General features: G+C 40.4%; 1 protein-coding gene across 1 annotated transcript in view; it reads left to right on the top strand.

The window, feature by feature from the left end:
* Window positions 1-25,944, top strand: part of LOC119652522 (ABC transporter G family member 23) — a 57,552-nt gene that overhangs the window by 12,041 nt on the left and 19,567 nt on the right. The window contains exon 2 of the mRNA XM_038056719.1: window positions 18,177-18,335. Coding sequence (XP_037912647.1) covers window positions 18,226-18,335 — 110 coding nt within the window. The 5' untranslated portion in view covers window positions 18,177-18,225. The remainder of the gene's footprint in view (window positions 1-18,176; window positions 18,336-25,944) is intronic.

Genomic DNA, 25,944 nt, shown 5'->3' on the forward strand with positions numbered 1-25,944 from the left:
ATTCACGTGTTTACCGTGCATTGCCTTCGACTTCCATTTATTGATCCGCTCTTGGTCCGACTTCACCCCACTCAGAGGACTGAAAGATCATCCGAATCGCCTGCTCTTTTCTGTAAAAATAAGCGCGCAATTATTATTATTAAAGATGTTCGGCGTGAGGCCAGTCACTATCCGAGGCGTTGTTAACGCTTCGGTAGCGGTAAATTTTCGAAATTTGCAGGTTTCTAGCTCATAGGGAAGACCTAAAGTGTACTCTTGAGCCCCAACTTATAAGGCAACATCAATTATTCAACATTCGAATTATCGAAAATTCAAATTACGGAAGTTGGAAGTAGGCAGAAAGGCAGAAAGCGTGTAACATACAACATACAACCACTTCTAATATGATAGTTTACGTTGTCATGAGCTCCGATAAAACTTCATATCCATAATGTAGCTTCAGAACCTAATGGTTGTGGTTCTTCTTCGGTTATGGTTTTCTCGTCTGAAGACTGATTGTCATTAGCGGTCCTTTGTCTTTTCACATCTTCCAAAATATGCGCATCTGAAAGATCTTCTCTTTTTCTCTCCTTATATTGCACGAATCGCATATCCCTAATCCTCTAAAGTTAGCGTTCTATAATTTGATCATTTTGGCCTCATTATAAACGCACAACCCACGAATTTTTAAGCGGAATTGAACTTTTGAACCAAAAATCTCGTGAGAGTCCGATTTTTTGAATTTTTTGCGAAGCTTTTCGTCGAAATCCGATCAAATCAAATTCAAAGTTGAAATATTTTCTAAAATACTTCACATTATCTAAAAAGACTTCGAATTATGCGCGACTGTTTAACAACCTTACTATAGAAACAGCAACAGAAAAGCTGGAATTATTTAAGTTCGAATTATCAAGGCTCCACTATAGTAAATTGTCATTATGCAGAACGGGTAGGAAGTCACCAACTATATTAATATCAGTTATTATCTATATTAGTATCTTGAATTGTGATATCTTTCTCCATGACCAACGAAAAAGAGAATGGAATAAATATTCTCGCATGTTCTCTGAAATTGAAAAAATACAATCCGACGATTCCACTATACAGTAATTTTTGGCTATCTAAGGGACATTGATATGTGGAGTAAGTTTAGATTACGGAACTAGGTAGAATCACAGCTTGATGCAATTAGACCTTTTAAATTAGAAATATTGTATTTCTATCTATCTTTTAAATTAGAAATATTGTTTATATCATTCTATGAAATACTGAATACTTATAATACTTATAATATATAGCTGCCTTCCGAAGGTAGAAGGTGCGCGGATTCCTCGGTGGAGGGGACTGAATATCAAATACAGAACCGCCTCCTTTTCTTTTCCGAATTAGCTGCATATGATCGAAACCACATATGATCCGTGGAGGATATTCACTTTTCGGAATGACTTTTAAATTTTAATTTTCCCATTCGTCTGAGTGAATCCATGCAACTTTTCCTTTCAGACCGCGTTTAATAATGGTTGCCTTCACATGAAAAGATGTCTTTGATACATGCTCCCGCTAGTGCCGCTTGTGAAAACAGCTATACCTAGCCTTAGCAGTGCTCACAGTGTGCCCTCTTGCGTTGGTTATAGTTTTCAGACCTTGAGAATTGCCTGAGCTCCAACAATAAGCTTTCTCTTTCATTGACGTACTGAGAAAGTAGTTTTTTTTCAAAAGGGGCTCCTGTGTTATTAGTGATTATCTAAGTTCCATTTCGTCAATGGATTTGATGTACCTCTCGGAGATCACGACTTGGGCTTTCAGTACTAATGCGTACATTCTCTAGTCTATCTTCAACATATTTCAAAATGAAGTGTTTGGAAGTGTTTCCATGCACTTTACGAAATCAATATAACTGTGGTTCGAAAGCATAATATCAATTGATACTTGACACCGTTATAACGATCACTTCTCCTTTGATCGTATTTGCGAAAATGGATTCAACGACAGAATGAGGATCTACAGTCACCAGTCACTACAAGATCTGCTAATATAGCCCTCTTGTACTCTTAACATATTGGATAGTTCCTATGAATGTTCCTCTAAACACTTCACCACATCAGACAGTCTTCCCCCTTGTCTTGTAGAGACAGTGTACCTCATTTGTTACAGTGAGTCCTTGAGGGTTTTACGTGAGCATCTGTCTGGAAGACTTAATAATACGGTCTTCTTAAGACACGGATTGATTTTGTGACCACAATCAGAGCCTCGCTGAGACAAGCACCAACGGTACCAGTCTATACAAAGTGCATGACTTAGCATTCATACTGGTGGATGCAAGACCTACCTAAATTTTTACCGAACTGATGAGTACGGCACCCGTGTTAAAAGGCAACACCACGCCGAGGCCTGAAGGTCTCTTATTGCTTGAGCATAACTCCCACTAGGGGCCCAACCGCAAACAACCGAGCTGTATTCACATACAACGGGAGTTCACTCGAAGTATGAGAGTCCAGAGGCTATCCCGGTTCCCATGGTACCAGTATACCCCAGGTAAGGTTTCGTGACTAAATTCCCACTTCAGATGCCTTTGGAGCATGCGCCTACTGCATCACGGCCGGCAAGCCAAAGTGAGTAGAGCGTCTCCCGGTGCCACCACTATAGAGGTTTTCCTCGGCCACTTGGTTTTGGTTCAGCCGACAGGGTTGTCGCCCCATCTTCCTCACCGCCACCTCTGAGCACCTCTCATTTGTTACAAGATCTAAGGGAATCATTCTCGCGATGACTGCCTGAATGAATACTGTCCTGTATGCGCTACACATCCTCAGCACGATTGGCCGGTATAACATACCCATTCTTCTCTAGCTTACCATTTCCAATATTAGGCATCACCTTTGCTAGAAATAAACTAGCCTTTGCTGTCTTTTCTCGCGCATAGCGGCACCCAGACCCCTTGAAGCTCAACTTGGCATTGATTAGTACCCCCAACAAATAATGCGCCAGGAGACGAATCTCCTGTGTGTAGACTTCTTGGGTTGAGTTTCATTTGTATCAAACTTATTTAGCCCCATGATTCAACTACCTTCTATGTGCCGCACACCTAGAAAGTCGTCCACTCACTATTTCTGTTTGTACATCATGCATCGTGGATCCCTAATGCAAAATTTTGATAAGATGGCAATCTTCTCCACACTTCCTGTACTTAGTTTAACTGCTGGTTCCTCCCTTGGAAATAATGATTATCTCTGGATGAATCATCTTTTGCTGCCCACCTTTGCCCGTTGCTCGGGTGTATGAAATGCAGATTCTTCCTCTTTTGTCAAAGTTCCCCAGAACTATCGCCGGCTCAGCTTTCTTCTTTTTCTTCTTTGTTTGTTCTTCCTCTTTCTAGTAACGGGTTCACTAATTCCGCCGCTACTCCGTTTGCCCGCATTCTCACTTACCTTTACCACGTGTCGCTTGGTCATTTTTTTCCTCTACTGCTTTAATATAGAACAACTGGATTCTCCTCGATGAAGTCACAGAGTTCATTTTTACGTTCTCCCAGTGAAAGAAACACTGTTCTAATTTGCTGCCTTCTACACTCGTCTTTTGGAACAGCAGCGTTCATGTCAATCCGGGGACTTTCCGTATTCCGGTGTGGACCTCACTATAATGTTTGCATTTTGTATCATTAGATGCCAAAGTAACCAAGTTTCTCACTAGTGAGTTATTGTGATCAATAGATATCGACGGTCGGAGCTCACGAGTGCTAAGTTTCCGAAGCCTTGCAGCGTAAAAAACCTTTCTCCTCCTCCATATTTGGTTTGATTTCTGGTTACCCTTCTCCTGATTTGTACATGTGCATATCTATACCGCATTCCTCGTTCCCTTATCCGCACGAAACGACACGCCAGATAGGAAATTTGCCATTTCGTTGATAAACAATAAATCAACATGCCGGAAGTTGAACCCACAATTTTCACACTAAAAACTCATGAAGTTGACGAGGTGTTGATTTGACTATTGAACACTGAAGTGGCTGCCATTAAAAACCTATACCCGAGTAACGTCGTCAGAGCTTTCTTTGTTGGGATTGTCAGAAGACTGTTTTGGGTTACCCTTAGTTGCATATGCCCCGGACGATCTCTTCTTCATAGCCTTAGTACAACTTCAGGGACATAGTTTCACCCGTTTCCCTACAGTTGCTTTGACTGAAGATGCTTTTTAAGGTTTTGTGTAAAACAAAACCTTATTAAAATCGATTTTCTGTCTGTCTCTCCGTCATACGCATTTTCCTCGGAGATGGTTATAGCGATTCACACAAAATTAGGTAAAAAGGTGGGAACTGTGGACGCATACAGTGAGTTACATAATTCTACATCGAGTTTAAGGGGGAGTTCCCATACCGGCAAAAGGGGGGGGGGTGTAAATTGTTTTTTCATCAAATATAATCATGTGGGATTTCAAAAGGTATCGGTTAGTACTTTCCGAATCCGGTCTTAGTTTTGTCATTTGTTGAAAAGTTGCGGGGGGGGGGGGTCGAAAGTGATCATTTCTTTAATGAACCCATTTTCAAAAACCACCCACCCGAAAAATCAATAGGCTGCCACTATATCTGTCCAAATAAAGTTAATAATAGTATATTACTATAAGTTTTACTAATTGGCGGCATAACCCATCTTAAGTTCATTCTAGCAGCACGAAATGTTGTAAGGGTATAACCTAAAGCATGATCCTACTAAATTTTGTTGAAATCGCACTATTATTAACAAGGCGATTCTTTCCAAATTTAAGACTATGAATGTCAATATCATCCGAAAGTGGATATTATCAAGTGATATAAGCATATATTAAGTGCTAGGTACATATGGAGCAAATGCACACTCAAATGCCTTTATAAAAGAAATACACAAAACCTTTCATACTTGAAGCGTCTTGTTTGAGGTTTCCCGACTTGCTTTCTTCTGAGAGTAGTTGCTTACCCGTGGGTAAGAACCACTGCGATATTGTCACTGAAACGTTCATCAATCTCAGTGGTAGAGAAAATGTTCAGACCAGCTGCCAACAGGTTGAATGGACTTAGTATTAGCGGAAGTGCGTATGTGCATATATTTTAGAGCATATATTCATATGCGAGTCTCCCGCGCCTAAAAACGGGACAAATTGTACCAACTGGTCCTCCAGGTTGGGGGTTGGGTAGGGCTGACAACCCTACACGGAAAACAACCGTTACGAAGCCACAACAGGAGCCTCGGATAGGATGGATATTAAAACGACGGACCCGGCAACGACAAAGGAACAACGATTTGCGCATTTTCTCATGGAACGTGCGCTCCCTGTACAGAGATGAAGCTGATAAGGAGCTAGCCGATACCCTGTCCCAATATAGGGCTGATGTAACAGCGTTGCAAGAGATGCGATGGACAGGGACCGGTTTCCTGGAGAAGAGCCACTACACCATATATTATAGCGGCCATCCAGTAAACCATGTGCTCGGAGTAGGTTTCTTAGTCAGCCAAAAAATGAAACCTGCTGTTATCGGCTTTGAAAGTATAAGCGAACGGCTATGCACTCTGCGCTTGCGAGGCAAGTTTAGAAATATAAGCCTCATAAACGTTCACGCCCCTACAGAGGAGACTGCAGAGTCGGAGAAGGATACCTTCTACGAGGCAGTAGAAAGAACCCTCGAAGCCTGTCCCAGATATGATATCAAAATCATACTTGGGGATTTTAACAGCCAAGTAGGGAAGGAGCCCGTATTCAGGCGATACGTTGGCTCCCATAGCTTACACGAAAAAACAAATGATAACGGACTGCGGACTATTCAATTAGCAGGGTCACACGAAATGGTTGTTGGAAGTACCTGGTTTGCGCGGAAAGCGGTCCACAAACATACGTGGGCCTCTCCAGACGGGACCACTTTCAACCAAATTGACCACGTGTTGATCGAACGCCGCCACCTCTCAGCCTTGATGAATGTCAGAACATATAGGGGGGCCAATATAGACTCGGATCACTATCTCGTTGGCATGGTGCTCCGAGCTCGAATAACAATACCACCTAGAATCCCCGCTGACAATCAGGTGAGAGTGAACACTGAAGCCATCCACAACACAACCCTCCGCGACACCTATAAGAGGGAAATGGATGCCGCAATAACCGCAGTCAATAGAGGACCTGGAGATGAAGCATCAACTAATGATCTTCACAACCACCTGAAGAACGTTATCATGGATACGGCCACAAATATACTTGGCCCCAGCCGCAAAAGGAGTCGGAACGGCTGGTTTGACGATGAATGTAAGCTAGCAACGGAACGGAAGAATGCCGCATACCGAGTAATGTTGCATTCTCAAAGAACGCGGGCACGCGCAGAGACTTATCACGAACTCCGTCGAGCGGAGAAGCGACTTCACAGACGGAAAAAGGAAGCCTGGGAGAACCAACAAGTCTGCGAACTAGAAAAGTACAGGGAGCAACCGCACCAGGCGCGGAAGTTTTACCAACAAGTCAGCAGGATGAAGCCTTATACACCTCGATGCTCATCCTGCCGAGACAAAGAGGGAAATCTGATTTCCGACAGAATGGGCATATTAGAGCGATGGGTTGAGTACTTTGATGAGCTACTGAACAACCAGAACATCGGCGAGTTGGAGGTCCCGCCAACTGAAGACGACGGACAAATACTGCCACCACCAAGTTTAGGAGAAACAGTCCGTGCAATTCATCGGCTAAAAAATCATAAGTCGCCAGGAGCCGATGGAATTACAGCCGAATTGGTTAAATATGGAGGCGACCAGTTACACCAAGTGGTTCATCAACTTGTGCTCAAGGTATGGGACAGCGAATCAATGCCTGACGACTGGCAGCGAGGCATAATCTGTCTCATACATAAAAAGGGAGATATCACACAGTGCAGCAATTATAGAGGTATCACGTTGCTGAGTACCATCTATAAGATATTCTCCACTATCTTGCTAGGCCGGATAGCCCCATACGCCCAGAACATCATTGGCCCATACCAAAGAGGCTTCACTCCAGGCAAATCAGCAACAGATCAGATTTTCTCTCTGCGGCAGGCGATGGAAAAACTGTTGGAATATGGACAACAGTTGCACCATCTTTTCATCGACTTTAAAGCCGCCTATGATAGCATAGCCAGGGTAAAACTGTACACGGCCATGAGGGAATTCGGTATCCCGACGAAATTAATAAGACTGACTAGGCTGACCCTGACCAATGTGCGAGGCCAGATAAAAGCAGCAGGATCACTCTCAAGACCATTTGACATCAACAACGGTCTACGACAAGGGGATGCGCTATCATGCGTCCTCTTTAACCTGGCCCTCGAGAAGGTGATCCGTGATGCTGAGGTGAATGCAAGAGGTACGATCCTCTTCAAGTCCACCCAACTACTGGCCTATGCTGACGATATCGACATCATGGGAAGAACCACCCGAGACGTTCAAACTGCCTTCATCCAGATCGAGCAGGCGGCGCGAGATCTTGGGCTGCACATCAATGAAGGCAAGACAAAATACATGGTGGCAACGTCAGCACCGAAGACGAATCAACCAACAACATCAAACCGCACTGGTCAAACACAAGCACGAACAAGAATAAGGATAGGGGAATACAACTTTGAGACCGTTGACAATTTCTCCTATCTAGGGTAGAAAATCACAACCGATAACAACTACGATGATGAAATCCGCGCACGGTTGTTGTCAGCCAACAGAGCCTACTTCAGCTTACAAAGACTGTTCCGCTCGAAACGTCTCACCATAGGGTCAAAGCTCTTACTGTACAAGACTATGATCTTGCCAGTCCTCATGTATTCCTCGGAAACTTGGGTTCTTAGCAAGAAAAATTGCGAACTCTTGGCCGCGTTCGAGAGAAGAATCCTCCGAAGAATTTTTGGCCCCCTACATGAGGATGGACGATTCCGTAGCCTACACAATGACGAAATCTATGAGCGATACCATGACCGTCCGGTTGTGGATAAAATCCGGCTCAATAGGTTACGGTGGGCGGGTCACTTAATCCGTATGGATGAAGATGATCCCACCCGGAAAGTCTATAAGGGCAATATCTATGGTAGGAAAAGAAGACGAGGCAGACCCTGCCTAAGATGGAGCGATGGCGTGGGCCAGGACGCCAGACAGATTTTAGGGATATCGAATTGGTGGACCTCGGCGCAAAACCGGGATGTCTGGAGTTCCTTATTAAGGCAGGCCTAGACCGGATACCGGTTGTTGCGCCGTTGATGATGATGATGATATATTCATATGTACTTTAATATTATCTCCTTGGCAGTAAAGTGCTCTTACCGCAATCACGTCTTGTGTATTTCGATTGAAGTCTTACGGATACTATATTCGGCTGCAATCTGAGTACATTACCACCTCGGGTCTAGTGCCATTGATTTGTATAAAGTCAGCAATAAGCAACCTCGAAAATATCGACCGAGTCACACAGTCCTCCTTACGATGTATGAATTATTTTGTTCGGAAGCATGGAAGTGCACTTAACATATTCTTTATGGCAAATTACGTTATAGTTTGATTAAAGCGTTTGAATTTGGCACACCAGACCAAAACGACCGATGTTAATAAGCGATGAAGTCCACTCTCAAAGAATGGGCTTCCCTAAACCCACAACATTGTTGGTATTAGCTATGGAAAATCCAAGTAGTTGCATTGCACACCCTCAAAGTTATATCTCTATCTATAAGTACACAGCAAGTCATTGAATCATTGAGAAATATTTAGGTTAGAGTAACCGCTGTTTCAGGGCATAGATCCAAATATTCTTGTCAGAGGGGTATGGTTTGAATAGGATACTACTAATGTCGACATAGAAATAGCAAATACATCTATGTCGATTATCCATCTTCACTTCCGCAGGAGTACATTGGCTAGTGTAGTAAATTTTTGAGGAGATACTCCCCCAACTTTGTATTATTCGGATTTGAAGAATACAAAGAACTCATTTGGAAGTACGGCTAGGGAAGCAGCAAGTTTGGGGAGACTGGAGGTGATAGATAGGATAGAGTTGACTAAAATGCAAACAATTGTAATAATTTAGTTATTCTTCGACTTGGATTTTTTCAAAATTATTATTTCCTAATGAATACAGCAAGGTAAATATTTTTTAATGGATTCTAATGCCTTTGTGATTCCGTAAAACTTTCCTTCCATTCGAAAGACCAATTATTATTTGTTACTATGCCATATTCAGAACAAATTCGGGATCTCGTTAAAATCTATCAGTGTTTCAACATATACTCATTACTAAGTTGCTTAAATTTTAGTTTTGAATAATTTGAAGTTGAAGCCGTCATCTGATCTGGACATCTTTCGAATCCAGATTTACACTTGTTATACAAGCCAGACTGTTAAAATAAGAGTGACTTCATGCAGGCTTTTTCTTAAATTTAAAAACTCAACTATGCGTACCGAAGCCCTTCAAACTAAACTAAAAATAGATTCTTATATAATATTTGCATAAATCTCCTCCTAAATGGGATTCCAGTAAATGAGTAAGCATACATTGTACCCATTCCGTCTGAACTGTCTGAGATACATATGCCAAGCTCCAAGACTTCCAGACCTTAACATTTCCCTACTTTATGAAGAAGACTTTAGGTGCCACGCCAGGTCGGAGTCGCGAGTTTGCATAGCGCGGCTTCAACATAAGACACGTAAGAAATGAGCGCAATGTTTACCAGCTTCGCCGATTACTTAACTTGGCACGGAGCCACGCTATTGTCTTACATAAGATTGTTTCAGGGTTTAGCGTTGTGTTGTGCTTTTTGCTTGATTATTCTTCTTCTCTTGGCTCTGAACTCTCCACAGGTGAAAAGCAAAGCTGTCCATATTTGGGCTATCTTCGGATAAAATTTTTGTTATATTTGGAATTTTAAGGCTGCCCTCCCAACGTCAATGCCATAAATGATTTTAGTTTGTTAAGCGGAATTCACATGTCTCGAGGTTAATTTCTCTTGATTTTCCCCGCTAACTTGGAATTGGGCAAGACAACTAACCGGCATAATGATGGACGAACGAAATGATAAAAAGTTATAATAAATCGTAATTAGTATGTCTTGGTTGCGGTCTTAACGAAATTCAGGTTGTGTTGTAACACAAACTGCACATTTCGTGCCACTCGGATGATGTGTTAATCAACTTTAGCCAGTTTTTATGATTCACTGCAAGTCAAGGTGGATCGAATTCGGTTGCACTGTATCGCGTTGAAACCGCACAATTTGAAATGACATAACTTTCAACTGTTTAGCTTTGAAAAGCAATTAGCAATAAATGGAAGACTAGCGATGACATTCAAGCTATTAAAGCATTAGCTCCAAAACCACGCTTCCCACCAAGACAAATACCAATTGTAAGGACTCCCAAAAACAACATGAAACTGAAACTGAAATTCTTAATTCTTCTTCTTCTCCTTAATTCTTCTTAGTCTATATTACTAGAAAACCGTCTGAGGGTAGAGGTTAGTCATTGAGTGTATGTATTAGCAAATAAGCACAGAAATGGCAAGGACATTGAGGAATGCGTTAGAAAAAATCGATGTAAGTTCATGAAAGATATGTTACTCTTTCCTAAGGAATGTCAGGCGAAGTGAACAAAGCGTTACAAGGAAAACTGAGAAATTATTCTAGTTTCTTTTCATTGAATAAATAGTGCACCTCGTTAGATATAAGATATATGGGACAACATGATATGATATCCTAGATGCGCTATTAGGCGATATGTACTGCCATAATATAAGATTACTTAATGGGGGATATTTGAGTTGATGTTCGGCCGCCTGATGCTATCAAACCGTACACTACTCTTATTTACTTGTCATCTTGGGGATTGCCCATATTCTATTGCGAGTTCCTTTACTTCGAGACCGGTACCTTCGGACATAATAGAGTTGGCAAAATGATACCCAACCTATAGCCTACGAGAGAGGCGTCTTCGATGGTGCATGGTTATCTCATTCGCGCTTACGAGAACTCATTTGTAACATTGCTCTGATCATTGAAGTGGATTGGAAACGATCAAAAAGCCGTCCGAAATACCAATGCCTTGATACGCTAGATGGTGATTGGAGAAACCTTCGACTCCACTCAGATCAGGTCTTTGGCGGAGCAAAATGGCTTAACCGATCAAGAGGAACCGACGCCTTTTCTGAGCGGGACAAAAGCTGAAGAAGAGAAGAAGATCAGTGAGATTTGAACAACGACCTTCCACTTCGGAAGGCTACAACTTCAACCCTTTAACTATAATCTAAATTAGAGAATTTAGGCAAGTTAAACATAGGATATTTTTGTCGATAATAACGAAAATGCATACTTCTAGTGCTTTGCTGGCAAACTGGGTCCCAATTCAATATCATCGTTTTGAAGATTTTGTAATATGGTCGACTCTTGATAATTTGAAGTTCGCGGGATCATGAAAAAATTCGATTTAGCAAGAAAGTCAAATTACTGAGAATCGTAGAAAAGGTAACATTTACATGTAAAAAATATGTATTTAAAAATTGTAAGAATTTTTACATAACTATGTTTTATTTAAAAAGGTCAATGATTTTTGTTTGCTCCAAACTACCGAGGTTTGCGATATCCAAAACTTTCGCCAGAGCAAATGGAGCATCAAATATTTCGGCCCCAACTACCACCTACAAAGAAAAAGATGCACATATGTATGCATACATATTCACTAGGATGTTTTCCTGCAAAGCTACTATACCTAGAGAGAAAATTGACGGAGCTTTTCCTGGGATGTACAGGTTTGCTTCAGCGCTACAAGTTGTAGTTCCCGATATTCATCGTTGTCAGTTTGATCTTCATCACATGCCTGTGGAGTGTTTTCTGAGGCCAGGATCTCAGTATAAGGCAGGACTCCCCATACTGCTATGGCGTCGTCAACTCAAACATAATCTTCAAAAGGAATATTCCCTAATATTAAAAATTTATGTTGGGGGATGCCTTAGAAAAGCGTCTAGGTTTTCCGGTTTTTCCTATGACGAATGACTTCAACTTTTGTGAACCTTCCATGTTCACAGTCAATAAAAGCGTCGACCTTTTCTTACTATGTTTGCCACGATGGCGTTTCTCATGTTTAAAAGTGAATGTTTTATCCGATATATTTGAAAAATAGACCAAATTTTGCAAGGTTTTATAATTTTCGATTAAATGAGTCAATTCTCCACGCCAATCAGAATCCACTCCTGCATCAATGCTTGCGTTTTCGCCACACAATTTATTGAAATAGATACCATTTATATTCTTAAAATTGGTCAGCCACCCCTCACTGCTCATGAAATTGGAAATATTGAGTTCCTTTGCAAATGCCTTTTCTTTTAAAATTAAACCGCCCACAGGAATATTTTCAATTCTACATTACTTCAGCCATGTAACCAAACACTCTTCTAAACGTGGAAACTCGTCTTTGGTGGTCCGCTTTCTTCATCCAATGGCTGCCGCATCTTTTCTTTATTTTTTAAAATGGTGGACAAAGTATTTAAAGTAATCTTAAAATGCCACTTCCGTTTTTTTTCGAACCACTTTTAACCGCCTGGATTGATTGAAAGGCATTTGAATTTTTTTCTTTTCGTTCATATTTTACACACCCGTAGAACATTCTAAAGATACGTCAGTTTATATGTGTCCACAGCATTGCCCGATCTATGCGGTTCATCTTTGCAGTTTCGAAGTTGAGCACAAAAACGAGCGCAAACAACTATAGCAAACCGGGATTTAAATCCCATTTTATTAGAATTGAGAGGCTTAGATTCAACTAACTCGGTTATCATACATACAGTGCGTTGCTTAATCGAATACTGTTACGATCGATTATTGACAACATGTTTGCAGTAAAACATGTTGTATTTCACTTGGAAGATCTTAATAATACACTGCACTTTTGCACTTTATGCAATTTAATACGGTAAGCTAGATGAGCTAGCACTAGAAAAAACCTTTTTTTTAAATATTTTGAAGCATATCGCTTTACTTTTATTACTGCTTTTAAGCATCGGGGCATGGAACAAACTAGATTTGTGCAGAATTCTGGCGAAATATTTTTCCACTCCCATTTAATGGCTTCCTTCAACTCCTCTACGTTTTTAAGGTTTTGTGTTTACACAAATTATTAAAATTAAAGATATTTAAATCACTCAATTGTGGGAAGGTCATTGGGTGGTTGTGCCTGTTTCATTGGTCAACAAAAAACTCTATTTTATTTAGATTCAGTCTGAAACCGTGTTGCATGAGGCGATCATTTCATCTTTGAGTTCAGTTTTCAGCCAGAAAGCGGTTTTGATAAACCCGCCACACTTCAAACTTTATTTTTCGGATCGTGGTAGAACAATTTAACCCAGCTCATTTGTTCTTCTGGTGCTAGTTGTTGTCATGGAGCACACCAGATGAGATCGTGTCGTACATGATCAAACGCCTTCTCTAGATCCAGAAATGCAATGTAAAGCTTGTATTGCATGAGTAGTTCCGCAGTTCTTGACAATTCCGGCTTGATTTATTATTATTTCTTTTTCCATATTGGAACAGTAATGCTTTCCTGCCAGTCAGATGGTGTTCTACCCTCCTCAATAATCCGATTGAAGACCTCACTAAGCCATGAAGCTGGGTCCAGTTCTTTGCTTTCAAGTCCTGTTGCTTTCCCCAACTCCATTCATTTTATTGCTTCTTCGACTTCAGTGGCGCTGACAGATGGAATTGCTCCAAATGTGAGCAGTGCTTGTGGAAGCGGAGGATGAACACTTTATAATAAATATATATGTATGCAATCAATATACATACATACAAACTCCGCCATGCTATTAACATAGTAGGCTGGTCCCAAGCCCAGGTAAAGGAGGAGGGTTTGACGCAACGTACTCTGTACTACCCTCAGTAAAACAAAAATAAAATGCTGAGATCAGGGAAAGAGATAAATAGAGTATAGTTGGAGTTATCCTACTATGCTAAATCCTACCTGATCTCTCTTGGTGACAGGCCCCGCGACAGGTCGACCAAGAAAATGCATAGAATGTCCTTACAAACATGATGATCGGATTGAGTCACAAGCCTCGGAGAAATGCTAGGGCGTTCACCTCAGTCGACGCGGCAGGACGGGCCCCGGTCCTGTCGAGAAATGGGCAAGGGTTCTTGACGCATGGACGGCGTCAGGACGTAAACAAGTTAGTCCGCACACAACGAACAAAACAAATACGTGTCTGCACGCTAAATGTTGGTACCCTAACTGGAAAGACGGAGGAACTCGCAAGAGCCCTTCGGAAAAGGTGCATTGACATCTGCGCTCTGCAAGAAACCCGATGGTCTGGTGCCAAAAGCTGCGACATTGAACGCGAACGCGGTAAAAATGGCTACAAACTTCTCTATTTTGGTAACCCACACACTCAATATGGTGTTGGCATTGCCATCTCAGAGGGTTTGCGTGATGCCATTAAAGAAGTCGAACGATTTGATGATCGGCTGATGAAGCTCACCATTATACCAGCTGATCGCACTATTCACTTCTTCATCGCGTATGCACCACAGACAGGTCGACCTGATGCCGAGAAAGATGCCTTCTGGCAACTTCTCGATGAAAAGACTTATCACGTGCCCGCTGACGATTACATAATCATTGCCGGCGACCTTAATGGTCATGTGGGTGAAAAGGCAGACGGTAACAGGTGCCATGGGGGAAAGGGGTTCGGAGCGCGCAACGAAGGTGGCGAGCGTATAATCGACTTTGCGGACACCCATGACCTTGTACTTATGAATACATGGTTCATCAAACGATTGTCTCATCTTCCCACATTTTATAGTGGGAACAATAAAACGCAAATCGACTATATTCTCATAAGACGTCAACATTTTACCACTGTCACTGATTGCAAAGTCGTTCCCTATGAGACCATCGCACCTCAACATCGGCCGTTGATTGCTGTCCTGCGAATTAAGCCACCGATAAAACGGCGTGAGGAACGCACTGGCCCGCCGCGCATTAAATGGTGGCGATTTGGTGAGAAGAACGAAGAAACGGTCTCACTCATACGATTGCCAACCATTACGAATGTGGAAGAATCATGGAACCAAATGAAAGACACGATCCACAAAGCGGCCTCTGCAACCCTCGGGGTCACCAAGCCGGGTAAGCGGTACATCAACCGAGATACTTGGCTTTGGAATGATGATGTTGAAATTAAGGTCCGTGAAAAGAAACGCCTCTACCACAAATTTCTCGACGATAAAACGCCTGCTAATTGGCAAATTTATAAGAATGCCAACCGGGAAGCAAAGAAAGCGGTCGCTGTCACCCGAGCGAACCATTTCAAAAATCTTTACGATAAACTGGATACTCGAGATGGCGAGAGAGATCTGTATCGACTTGCTAAAAGCCGTAATGAACGCACACAGGATATCGAACACTTCTGTTGTGTTAATGACAAGAACGGTACTTTGCTTACCAACCGTCGAGCCGCAACGGATAGATGGCGAGAATACTTCGAACAGATTTCAACTGAAGAATTTGCTCATCCTCCACTTCCACAATCATTGCCGACATTTGGAGCAGTTCCACCAGTCAGCGCAACTGAAGTCGAGGAGGCAATAAAACAAATGAAATCGGGGAAAGCAACAGGACCTGACGACATCGCATCTGAGCTCTGGAAAGCGAAGAGCTGGGACCCAACACTGTGGCTCAGTGAATTCTTTAACCGGGTTATTCAGGAAGGAAGAACACCATCTGACTGGCAAGAAAGTACCACTGTTGCAATATGGAAAAAGAAAGGTAGCCCAGCAGAATGTTCAAATTACCGTCCGATCCGGTTACTTTCCCATACCATGAAGATTTTTGAACGCATTCTTGACAACCGTATTCGCGAAATCGTTGAAATAACCGTGAATCAAGCCGGATTTGTCACGAACTGCGGAACTACTGACGCAATACACTCTGCGCGGTTACTTATGGAGAAACACCGTGAGAAGCATCGCCCTCTTTACATTGCCTTTCTGGATCTAGAGAAAGCGTTTGACCGTGTACCACACGAACTCATCTGGTATGCTTTATGACAACACTTCGTGCCAGAAGAACTCGTGCGCTGGGTTCAATTGCTCTACCACGATCCGAAAAGTAAAGTTCGAAGTATGGCGGGTGTATCAAAACCGCTTCGTGTCTCTGTTGGTGTTCATCAAGGAAGTGCCCTCTCACCACTCCTCTTTGTCCTTGTTATGGACACCGTCACACGGGATATCCAACGTCCAGCGCCCTACACACTGCTTTATGCAGATGATGTTTTCCTAGCATCTGATAGCAAAAATGATCTCGAGCAACTTGTTCAAAAATGGAATGATCGCCTCATGCAACCTGGATGAAGTGGCGTTCCACAACTGGTGTCCTTTGTGATCGACGTATCAACGAACATCTCAAATCTAAAATTTACTGCAATGTCGTCCGTCCAGTCGCTCTCTATGGTTTTGAGTGTTGGCCGACCATAAAAGGCAATGAACGGCGTCTTGCCGTAATGGAGACGAACATGCTACGTTGGACTAGTGGCGTCACACGTTTAGATCACATCCGAAATGAGGATATCCGCGATCGTTATGGGCTTGCACCGATCGTGGAAAAGTTGCGAGAGAGGCATCTTCGATGGTATGGTCACGCAATTCGTGCAAACGAGAATTCACTTGCCAAGATTGGTCTGAACATCGAAGTCGATGGTAAACGACCAAAAGGCAGACCTAAGCAACGGTGGCTTGATACGCTGGATGGGGATTTGAAAGCCTCGAGATTGCACTCAGATCAGGCATTCGATAGAGCCAAATGGCGAAGCCAATCACAACGAGCCGACCCCACTTGTGAACGGGACAAAGGCTGAAGAAAAAGAAGAAGAAGAATATACATACATACATACATACATGTGTGTGTTAACTGACTATAAACGACAATGAACGGCGTCTCGTGGTAATGGAGACCAAGATGTTACGTTAGATCAGTGGCATAACACTCCACGATCACACCTGATCGATATGGGGTTACACGGATCGTGGGAAAATTGCGAGAGAGACGTCTTTGATAGTTTGGTTACGTAATTCGCGCTAATGACAAGATTGGTCTGAAAATCGAAGTCGATGGGAAATAACCAGAAGGCCAAATCAACGGTGGCTTGATAGGCTTGATGGTAATTTAAAGCGTCGCGACTGCATCCAGATCAGGCCTTTGACAGAATAAAATGGCGCAACCGATTAAGACTAGCCGACATCCCCCACTCCCCTTCTGAACGGGTCAAAAACTGAAGGATAGGAAGACGATAAGCACGTGTCGAGTTTTACCATTTACTTGCCGCCGGCGCTAGATACAAAGCAATTATTCTTATCCGATCTTATTTACAGTAGACTGTCTACACTACGCTTTCGCGTCACTTAATTGTATTACTTCCGACTCTCATCGAAGATGTTCTGCTTTGTCTTTACTAAACTTAAAGAATCATATGATCAGTCCTCTCAATTGGATGTAATCCAATATAAAGAACTTTCCTCTTGCCTTTAAAATAAACATTCAATTGAAGGTGGTGTTAGCTTGCAGTGTTCACTACCATATACCTCTGTCTTCAAAGACACAAGGAAAATTAATTCACTCCATTACAGATTTCGTGTAATGCATTTGGAATTTAAAGATAATTGTTTGTCTCTGTTGTTATGCCGCGACATCAATAACGTTCCTAACTTGGGTGTCACAAGGCAAGTTCATTAACTCGTACCCCACAATTTAGATTATGCATTCGTCTCTAGACTTTTCCAAATCGGCCTTCGTCCAAGCGATCCGCCAATATATTCTGAATGCGCATGCCAATGAAAGGATAGCGAATATATGCATATATTCAGAGCATTTTTTTTTATTCTTTCGTGGTTCCAGTACCAGTTCCTTTTAATTTATCAACTGCAGCATGGGTTCCTTGTTGAACTGCTAGATATTCAGTCTACCTGGGTCATAAATTCTATGCCACCAATGCTATGCTTAAAATAAGTGTTTGATTCAACAGTTAGCCAAACCAAATTACATCCAAATATCACGAATATCATCATATTAGATATTCATTCACACATTTTCAATTATTTACATCTTTTCCATTGTCAAAAGTTTCTTAAACTTTGTTTCATAACAACTATCAAATAATTATTGTTCAACATTCTCATTAATTTCCACGCATCACTTTCATTACAGACCATTTATGCTGACCTAGATTCGAAATATCTCTTTCAAAACCGGCATAATGACTGCAGTTGAAGTACGAAATGGCTACAAATTTTATGGACGTGCAAAAGATCCTAACAAGAAAATTATACTCAATTATTTAAACATGAATGTTGCACACGGATCAATGTGAGTATTGTCAATATTTTTCGTACTTATTTCTAAGTTGTGTTGTATTAACATTCAATATCAATATTGTCTCATATTGTGACAAGTTGAAACTATATGTAGCTCAATAGTGAATGAGAACAGTCGCTAATTAGATGATATAAAACACATAAAAAGATACTATATTCGCAAACAAGTTATCGAACAATAGATGCTGCAAAACGTATTAATCGAGACATCTGTGACATAATATGTAAATTATTTCCATGGCTTAGAAGCACTTTTAAATATTTATTTTATTTAGTTCATATTTTTTGTTTTGTTAATCAAAACAGAAGAGATAGCGAAGGTTGTTCATCACTTAATATGAGATATTACCTTCTTACTTTTTATGCGATTAAGGTTTTGTTAAATAACACACTCCAGGTGATGTCTCGTGTTTCAAAGACTTGAGAGCATGATGCATACAGGCAACACCTTGTAATAAAGCCCTGTATAGTAGTGCAGTTCCCAGACTATAGCAATGAAGGAACTCCTACTAAATTTCACATTAATTTGTTTCACAAGATGAGGAGGCTTAATAAAATAAGATATTGGAATCTTCGGGAGGTTTTGAAGAAATCTTCAGAGATGAACAAACCGGGAAACCGGAAGTAGGAAACTTCAAATGTAAAAAACTTTGTGTTTTCTTATGTGAGGAAGTCTGAATTCACGATTTCATTTATACGTAGTTGAAAATTAATTTTTGCATTTTTCAAGATCTTTTAATCAATATCTCGTTCTAAAAAGTACTATATTGATATAGTCCATTTCCATTAGTATTTGGCTTCTCACTGTGAAGCATTACTTTGCAAATCCATACATATGTAGAAGTTTTTTTTTAAACTCATATCTGGGAAAGTGGGGAAAGTAGTTACTTCATATATGGGTTTTGTACTATATGTCAACTGTTCACGTTGAATATCACATCAGTATCACATTTCTAAGCCACAGAACGAAAATGATAACTTTGCCCAACTACACATAATTTTTTAATAATAGTGTGATTTCCACAGAACTTTCAAGTATTACACCGTATACTATTATATATTCAGCTGCATCATTTCGTAGTCTTAGGATGAACTTATTGGAGCTTTAAGGGGTTTACCTAATTAAATATTTAATTAAAGTGCTTGGTTAAATTTTGTACAAGTGTGCCACAACATAACAAAATTCTTATTAGAAAAAAACAAGTCGGGAAACCTGAAGCTGAACGCTTTAAGTATGAAAGGTTTTGTATATTGCTTACCATACATAAGCACATTTGAGTGGGCATTCCACCCATTTGTACCTAACTCGTAACGTTTATGCATTTAGTTTGTCAGACCATTAACTTTAGTATGACACTAGACACTACCATTCAAAGTCTTAGAATGAAAAAAACTTGCACAAAAGTGACAACTTTGAGCTATTATTGCGAACTCTTGGCCGCGTTCGAGAGAAGAATCCTCCCCTACATGAGGATGGACGATTCCGTAGCCTACACAATGACGAAACCTATGAGCGATACCATGACCGTCCGGTTGTGGATAAAATCCGGCTCAATAGGTTACGGGGGGCGGGTCACTTAAACCGTATGGATAAGGATGATCCCACCCAAAAAGTCTATAAGGGCAATAACTATGGTAGAAAAAGAAGACGAGGCAGACCCTGCCTAAGATGGAGCGACAGCTTTTAGAGATATCGCATTGGTGGACCTCGGCGCAAAACCGGGATGTCTGGAGTTCCTTATTAAGGCAGGCCTAGACCGGATATGGGTTGTTGCGCCGTTGATGATGATGAGTAATAGTATGACTTCCACCAAAGTTAGCAGTATCATGGCCTATAGTATAGCCTATATTACATCAAAAATTCTGAGATAAACTTAGGGGCTTCCCAGTCAATTTCTAAAAAATATACATATTATATAATAAATATAGTAATATACTGTTTCCAGATATTTGGGTTGGGTAGTTTCCGAAAACGGATCATTGAAATAACTGCCCCTTTTCGATAATTTTTTAATGATGATTTGTTTTACACAAATCCTTGAAAACGCATTTCTGTAAAATGGGTCCAGCAAAACAACCCCTCCCACCATATTCCCATAATATTAGTGAACACGGGAAAGCGACAGCTGGAGGCCTCATGTTCAAAGGTTTTCTGTTTTTCTTATCTAAGGACTTTTCGATGTACGTTCCACAATTTGTACTAAATATTGAAAATATACCTTCGTGTATTTCCCAATTCAACGACAGTAAAATTGAACATCCATGTCTACACAACTAAATTACGCCGAAATATATCCGCCGAAATATATCAATGATTTCACTTTGTACGAAAAAAAAAACATTTATATGTATCCATCCAAATCGAATACAACCACGCAATGGCACGTATTTCATATATAGAAAGATCAGAATTGGATATCTATTACCGTACACCAAGAATGCATATACAGAAAATTCAAGCCCCAGCGCATTCTTTGAAATTTTATTCTCACGGAAAATCATTGCGCATCTTCGATCAACATGGGAGTTACGTGACAAAAATTCCGCACATGAGGGCTGGAGTTAGTACCATCTATACGATGCAATGCATTGGTATGCGCCCACATGGTCACGAGCGCATGGCTGCGGGTTGCAGTCGCCCATACGATCGACATCGGCCTGGCTTCGTCTACTCCACCGCCCAATAACAACACCATCCCCTATATGTATCCTTCCTCCACCCATTCACGCAAAACAATAATCTCGCCGCATAAACTACAAAATAAGAGGGGTTTTTCCTGACTTTCCCCTCTATAGCATAAGTCTTAGGATAACTTAGTATTACCTTAATTTAAGTCCAGTAATATACGAAATGTTAGTCTCTAGGAAAAGTTTTATACTGTTAGAGATAAGTTTAGTATTAAGTTTAGCCATAAGCTATGCACAAACCAAATATGATCAATAAATTGAATGTGTTAACAAAAAAGCGGGTTGCAGCGCGAGCTGCTCTCCTAGAAAGTGTGAGGGAAATAAGTTAATGCATCTTTCGCATGAATCCGTTTCCTGCTAGGATAGGATGGGGAAACAAGCACAAGAAACCATGCAAGCAATATCGGCATACCAACACAATACAATACAATACATTAACCACATGGGTTACCGGCCACTTACCTAGGTCGTCCCTATCTGAAAAGTACACAATGAGGTTCCATCCCCCTTGTTCGCTGGATTTGCTCCTCCTGTATATAGTCTTTTTGCCGTGTACTTTGTACATACAGCTGTGGACATAGAAATAGCTGCATAGTAAAATCTTATACAAACCTATCCTTTATTTTCTTTAGAAAAAATCAAATATGTATCCAATTCGTGTGACATAGTGAAAACCTAAAAAAATATTATCATTATTGGTAAATTATGACTATTTGGTAAATTTTGAATGTTTTGCAAAAAATTTTAGGTCTGGACTTCGGGCTGGCCATATTCAATATTTTCTAGTTAGTTTTCAGCTAGCTTTGGCGGATACCTAAGGCCTTTGTGTCGCGGGAATACCGAATTGACTAGCACGGACTGAGAAGCGTATGACTCTATTGTGATTTTTAATTATACGTGCTATTTCTATCTTTTCTTAATAATGTTTGCTTCCTTTGACACCAATAATGGTCCTACGCTATGTCAAGAAAAGGCTCCCTAAACCTTGGCACTGCGACCATCATGTTTAACTGTTTTCTCAAATTCTTCATTGTTTCTGCATTTTTTGATAATCTTATTTCTGATTTGGGGGAAATACGGGGAGGGCTAGAGCCCTAGACCGGATACCGGTTGTTGCGCCGTTGGTGATGATGACGGGGGAGTGAGAACTTAAAATCTGTGCTCCAAAAAGTGAAACTGATCTCGGTTTCGGAACCTATCCAAGCAAAAAATCTGAAAACCGTGATGTATCTACACGAAATCTTTGCTTCAAAATGCATTCCATTCCGATAACTGCTTATACAAAGTTAATGAAAGCATATGACTTTATTTTACAAATTTACCCGGAAACTACCCTTAAATTCATTCTAGAAGTACACAATCACATCAGGATAAGTGATACTATTATATTAGATATAATTCTGAAAAGTTGAAAGTAAATCCAACCATTATTAACAAAGTTATTGAAGGTCAAAATTTGAATTTATATTTTGAATTTTGAGCTAAAAAAGCTGTGTACGAGTCGAAAAAGTGCATAGATAGTTTCTCACATAAGATGAGCGCAAATCCTTCATACCCAAACAGTCGAGTTTCCGGTATTCCGACATTTATTTGGGTCGTTATTTTGCATGACGACTCAAAAAGATCACCTTTACTCTTTCTGACTTTTGCTTGGTTCTAGCGAATGGTGGTTTTTCGAAGCAAAAGCTTGTAATTTTTTTCTACTTTAAGTTTGAGATTGAATCTTAGCATTATACATCATTTTTCGGAAAATCTTCAATGTTTTAGTTGTCTTCATTTGGGTTGTAACTTTCCTGCATACGTCTCATCTAATGTTTCCTTTTGATTGAACAGTGAACTCCTCGACCTATATTAAATATTTAACTGCTTTTCAGCGATACTTAAGTGAAAGGAAAAAACTAACGAAGCCAATAATTTCACACACCTACGCACTGAGATCAACTGCAAATAAATATTTTTCTGTTCAGCGAACTTAGAAACAATCTCGAGAATCTTAGTTACCAACAACTTTACTTTCATAACACTATTTCTTTTACCCTTACGAGAAGTGAAGAATATCGTCATGCTGCTCTCAGGTCAGAGGTGAAGCAGCTTCTGATGAGTTGTCTCTGCTCTAGACAAAACCGCAAGAGGTCTATTTTTGTAAACTTTGGCGCTAGTCAAGAATAGAGGGGTCCGTGGACCAGAAGCCGAGAAAGAAAGTTTCTTTCCAATCGATCCAGGTCGCCATCAAGCATTCCCTCATATCCTTAAACAACATTTTGATCAGTCTTGACCGGCTTAGGCTTAAACTTACTGGGTCGTTTTTGGTATCAATATAATTCGTGCCCATGACGTGTTGCGCATTATATATAAGGGGCAAACAACACCTAGTAATCACCTCGGTTACATCGTATATTTTTGTTTAAAACTGAAGGACTATCATTTTTACTAGTAAGTGTACTATTTCTTTGTTCATAGCTACATGTACATATAAATCTCGAGTAATTGAGGCTAATTTACAAATAACTGGAAAAAAGCTAAAAAGTTAAAAGTAAGACTTTGCCAAATAGCCCTCAACCTTGACCTACTACAACTTTGTTAGCAATAGTAGGATTTCCATCAAATTGTCAAAAACATAATATAACAAGAATGAACTTAAGGAGCATTTGCTGACAAATTTCTAAAATATAGCAATATACCATTACTAACTTAATTTGAGCAAATATCTAAATTCGATGTATTTTGAGGTCAACATTTTATATATATCCTGATTTTTTCAAGATTTTCGGTTGGATAGTTTCTAAGAACGAGACCTATACCGTTTTTTGCACCCTCACTCCTCTATATTTCACTCAATATCACAACTAAGATTCGTTTCGAAAAATACTAATTGAACCGTTTCATTGGTACCCAACGTGACCATACTCTGTGGGAAAAAATTGCATACCACTTACGCATATTCTTTAAACTAAACATAATAAGTTCATTAGTTTCCAAATAAATTGGGGGTGACAGACAGACAGATGGAAATGGCGAAAAATTATGGGCTGGAAAGAGACCGGTGGCCGACTAAGGAGGCCATCGCATTTGTCGAAGAGGGACGGCAGCAGGAGATACTCCAAGAACAGGGAATTGACCCATTCAAGTGAAGTTCCTCAATTCGTTTATCCCCTTCAATGTCAAAGGCGGCAAAACATATAACTGAGGAAAACACGTTAAATGCTAAGGGTAAGGGAATGTTTAAAAATGTAACCCGCCCAGTGCTCGTAGGGAACAGCGTCCTAAGACAGTGGAATTACCTTTCACCTTTACCTTGGAACAAAAATAGTTGAACCGTCAGAATTTATGGAGAACAGGCATAACCAAACTATCAAAAACCTGGTGACAGCCATTAGGGTCCTCTAGAATAGATCGCAGGAGAAGGAAAAAGGGAAAACCGAAACCTGCCTTGCCAACAATGTGATAAACCATCCAAGTGACAACTAACCGTCGGAAAAAAGATTTCCGACCCTGCGTCCCATATCGTTCGACGAGTCGATAATCAAGACAAAATCAGCGGCAAAGTACCTCGGGCTGACTTTTGACTTAAAGATGAGCTTTGTTGAGCAAATCGAAGCAGCAGTGAACAAGGCTGCAGCTGGAGTTTCGGCGTTAAGTATATTAATGGCAAATATTGGAGGTCTTACGTCTAGCAGGTGACGTCTCCTGATGAGTTCGGTTAGATACACTACTGTGATTTTTTTAAGATTTTTCGGTTGGATGGGTTCTGAGAACCTGTTACACTTGTTGAGGATCATATTTTAAACCATCACTCTCCTACGCTTCACCCAATAACAAATATAGGACTAGTTTCGACAAGTAGTAATTGATCCCTTTAATTTGAGACCCGTATGGCCACATTCTCCAAAAGAACATGTTGTACCCTCCATTTACATGTATGCCCCCCCCTTAAACTTAACACAAAATAGGGCCACTTCTTATATGTAAAGGCAGCAACAGACCACATACTCTGACCAATTTTCGTGATAATCGGTCTAGCCGTTTCCGAATAAATCGGAAAATTGAAAACAATTACATTTGAAAATTTGTACACAATTTGTTACAAACAAATTCTAATATGCGGGTTTTATGTTAATAAGATCCTTCAATAATCTAGCTTTGGCAAATCATTTGCCTGATAGCTTTCGAATTTAACTGAGTTTATGATGCAAAGTTTACAGCATGCATGTTTTGGAGGTGGCCCTGAATGCTTTTTGACCCCGTCATTACTATGATGTTTTATAAATGTATTAAGAACATCAGAATTACGTGATTTTTTCCCCCTTTTACCGATTGACCGAACCTCCATATTCACATAATATATAAACAAAAACGCTGTTTTTCCAACTTCGCAGAGAGGCTTACTTCGCCCAAATCTATATATGTAAATCATAGGGATGTGTCTTTTTAAGATAGCAATAACACAATAACAAGAAATTGAAAGCCACTCCACCTCAATGAAATATACAAACCAGACAAAAAACATTAAACAATAATAGGCGTATAATTGTGGAGGCCAATTTAAAAAAAAAACCCTTAACTCTTCAAATCAGCATCGAGTATTTCCTGAAATAATAAAATAATTTTGCTTTACGCTCCAGTAAAATAGTTCATTAAGTACGTTCTTCAAAAAAACACAATTAGTTAAGATATTTTAAAAAATACGACGAATAGTTTTGGCTAGCCGTATGTATTTTGTATATTTGTATTTTGTGGACTAGATTCAAAGGCGGCATTCTAAGTCGGGTAGGATATGCCAAACGGGAGAAGTTCCTTTTGAAAGAAGAGGGATCGGGTGAAATGAGATGATGGCCAGATATTATGGAAGCACGATTGCAGATATCTGAGAAGTGTCTATAGAAACGCAGCTTCTCATCGAAGGTTATACCGAA

Source organism: Hermetia illucens, chromosome 3, assembly GCF_905115235.1.
Source record: "Hermetia illucens chromosome 3, iHerIll2.2.curated.20191125, whole genome shotgun sequence".
NCBI lineage: Eukaryota > Metazoa > Arthropoda > Insecta > Diptera > Stratiomyidae > Hermetia > Hermetia illucens.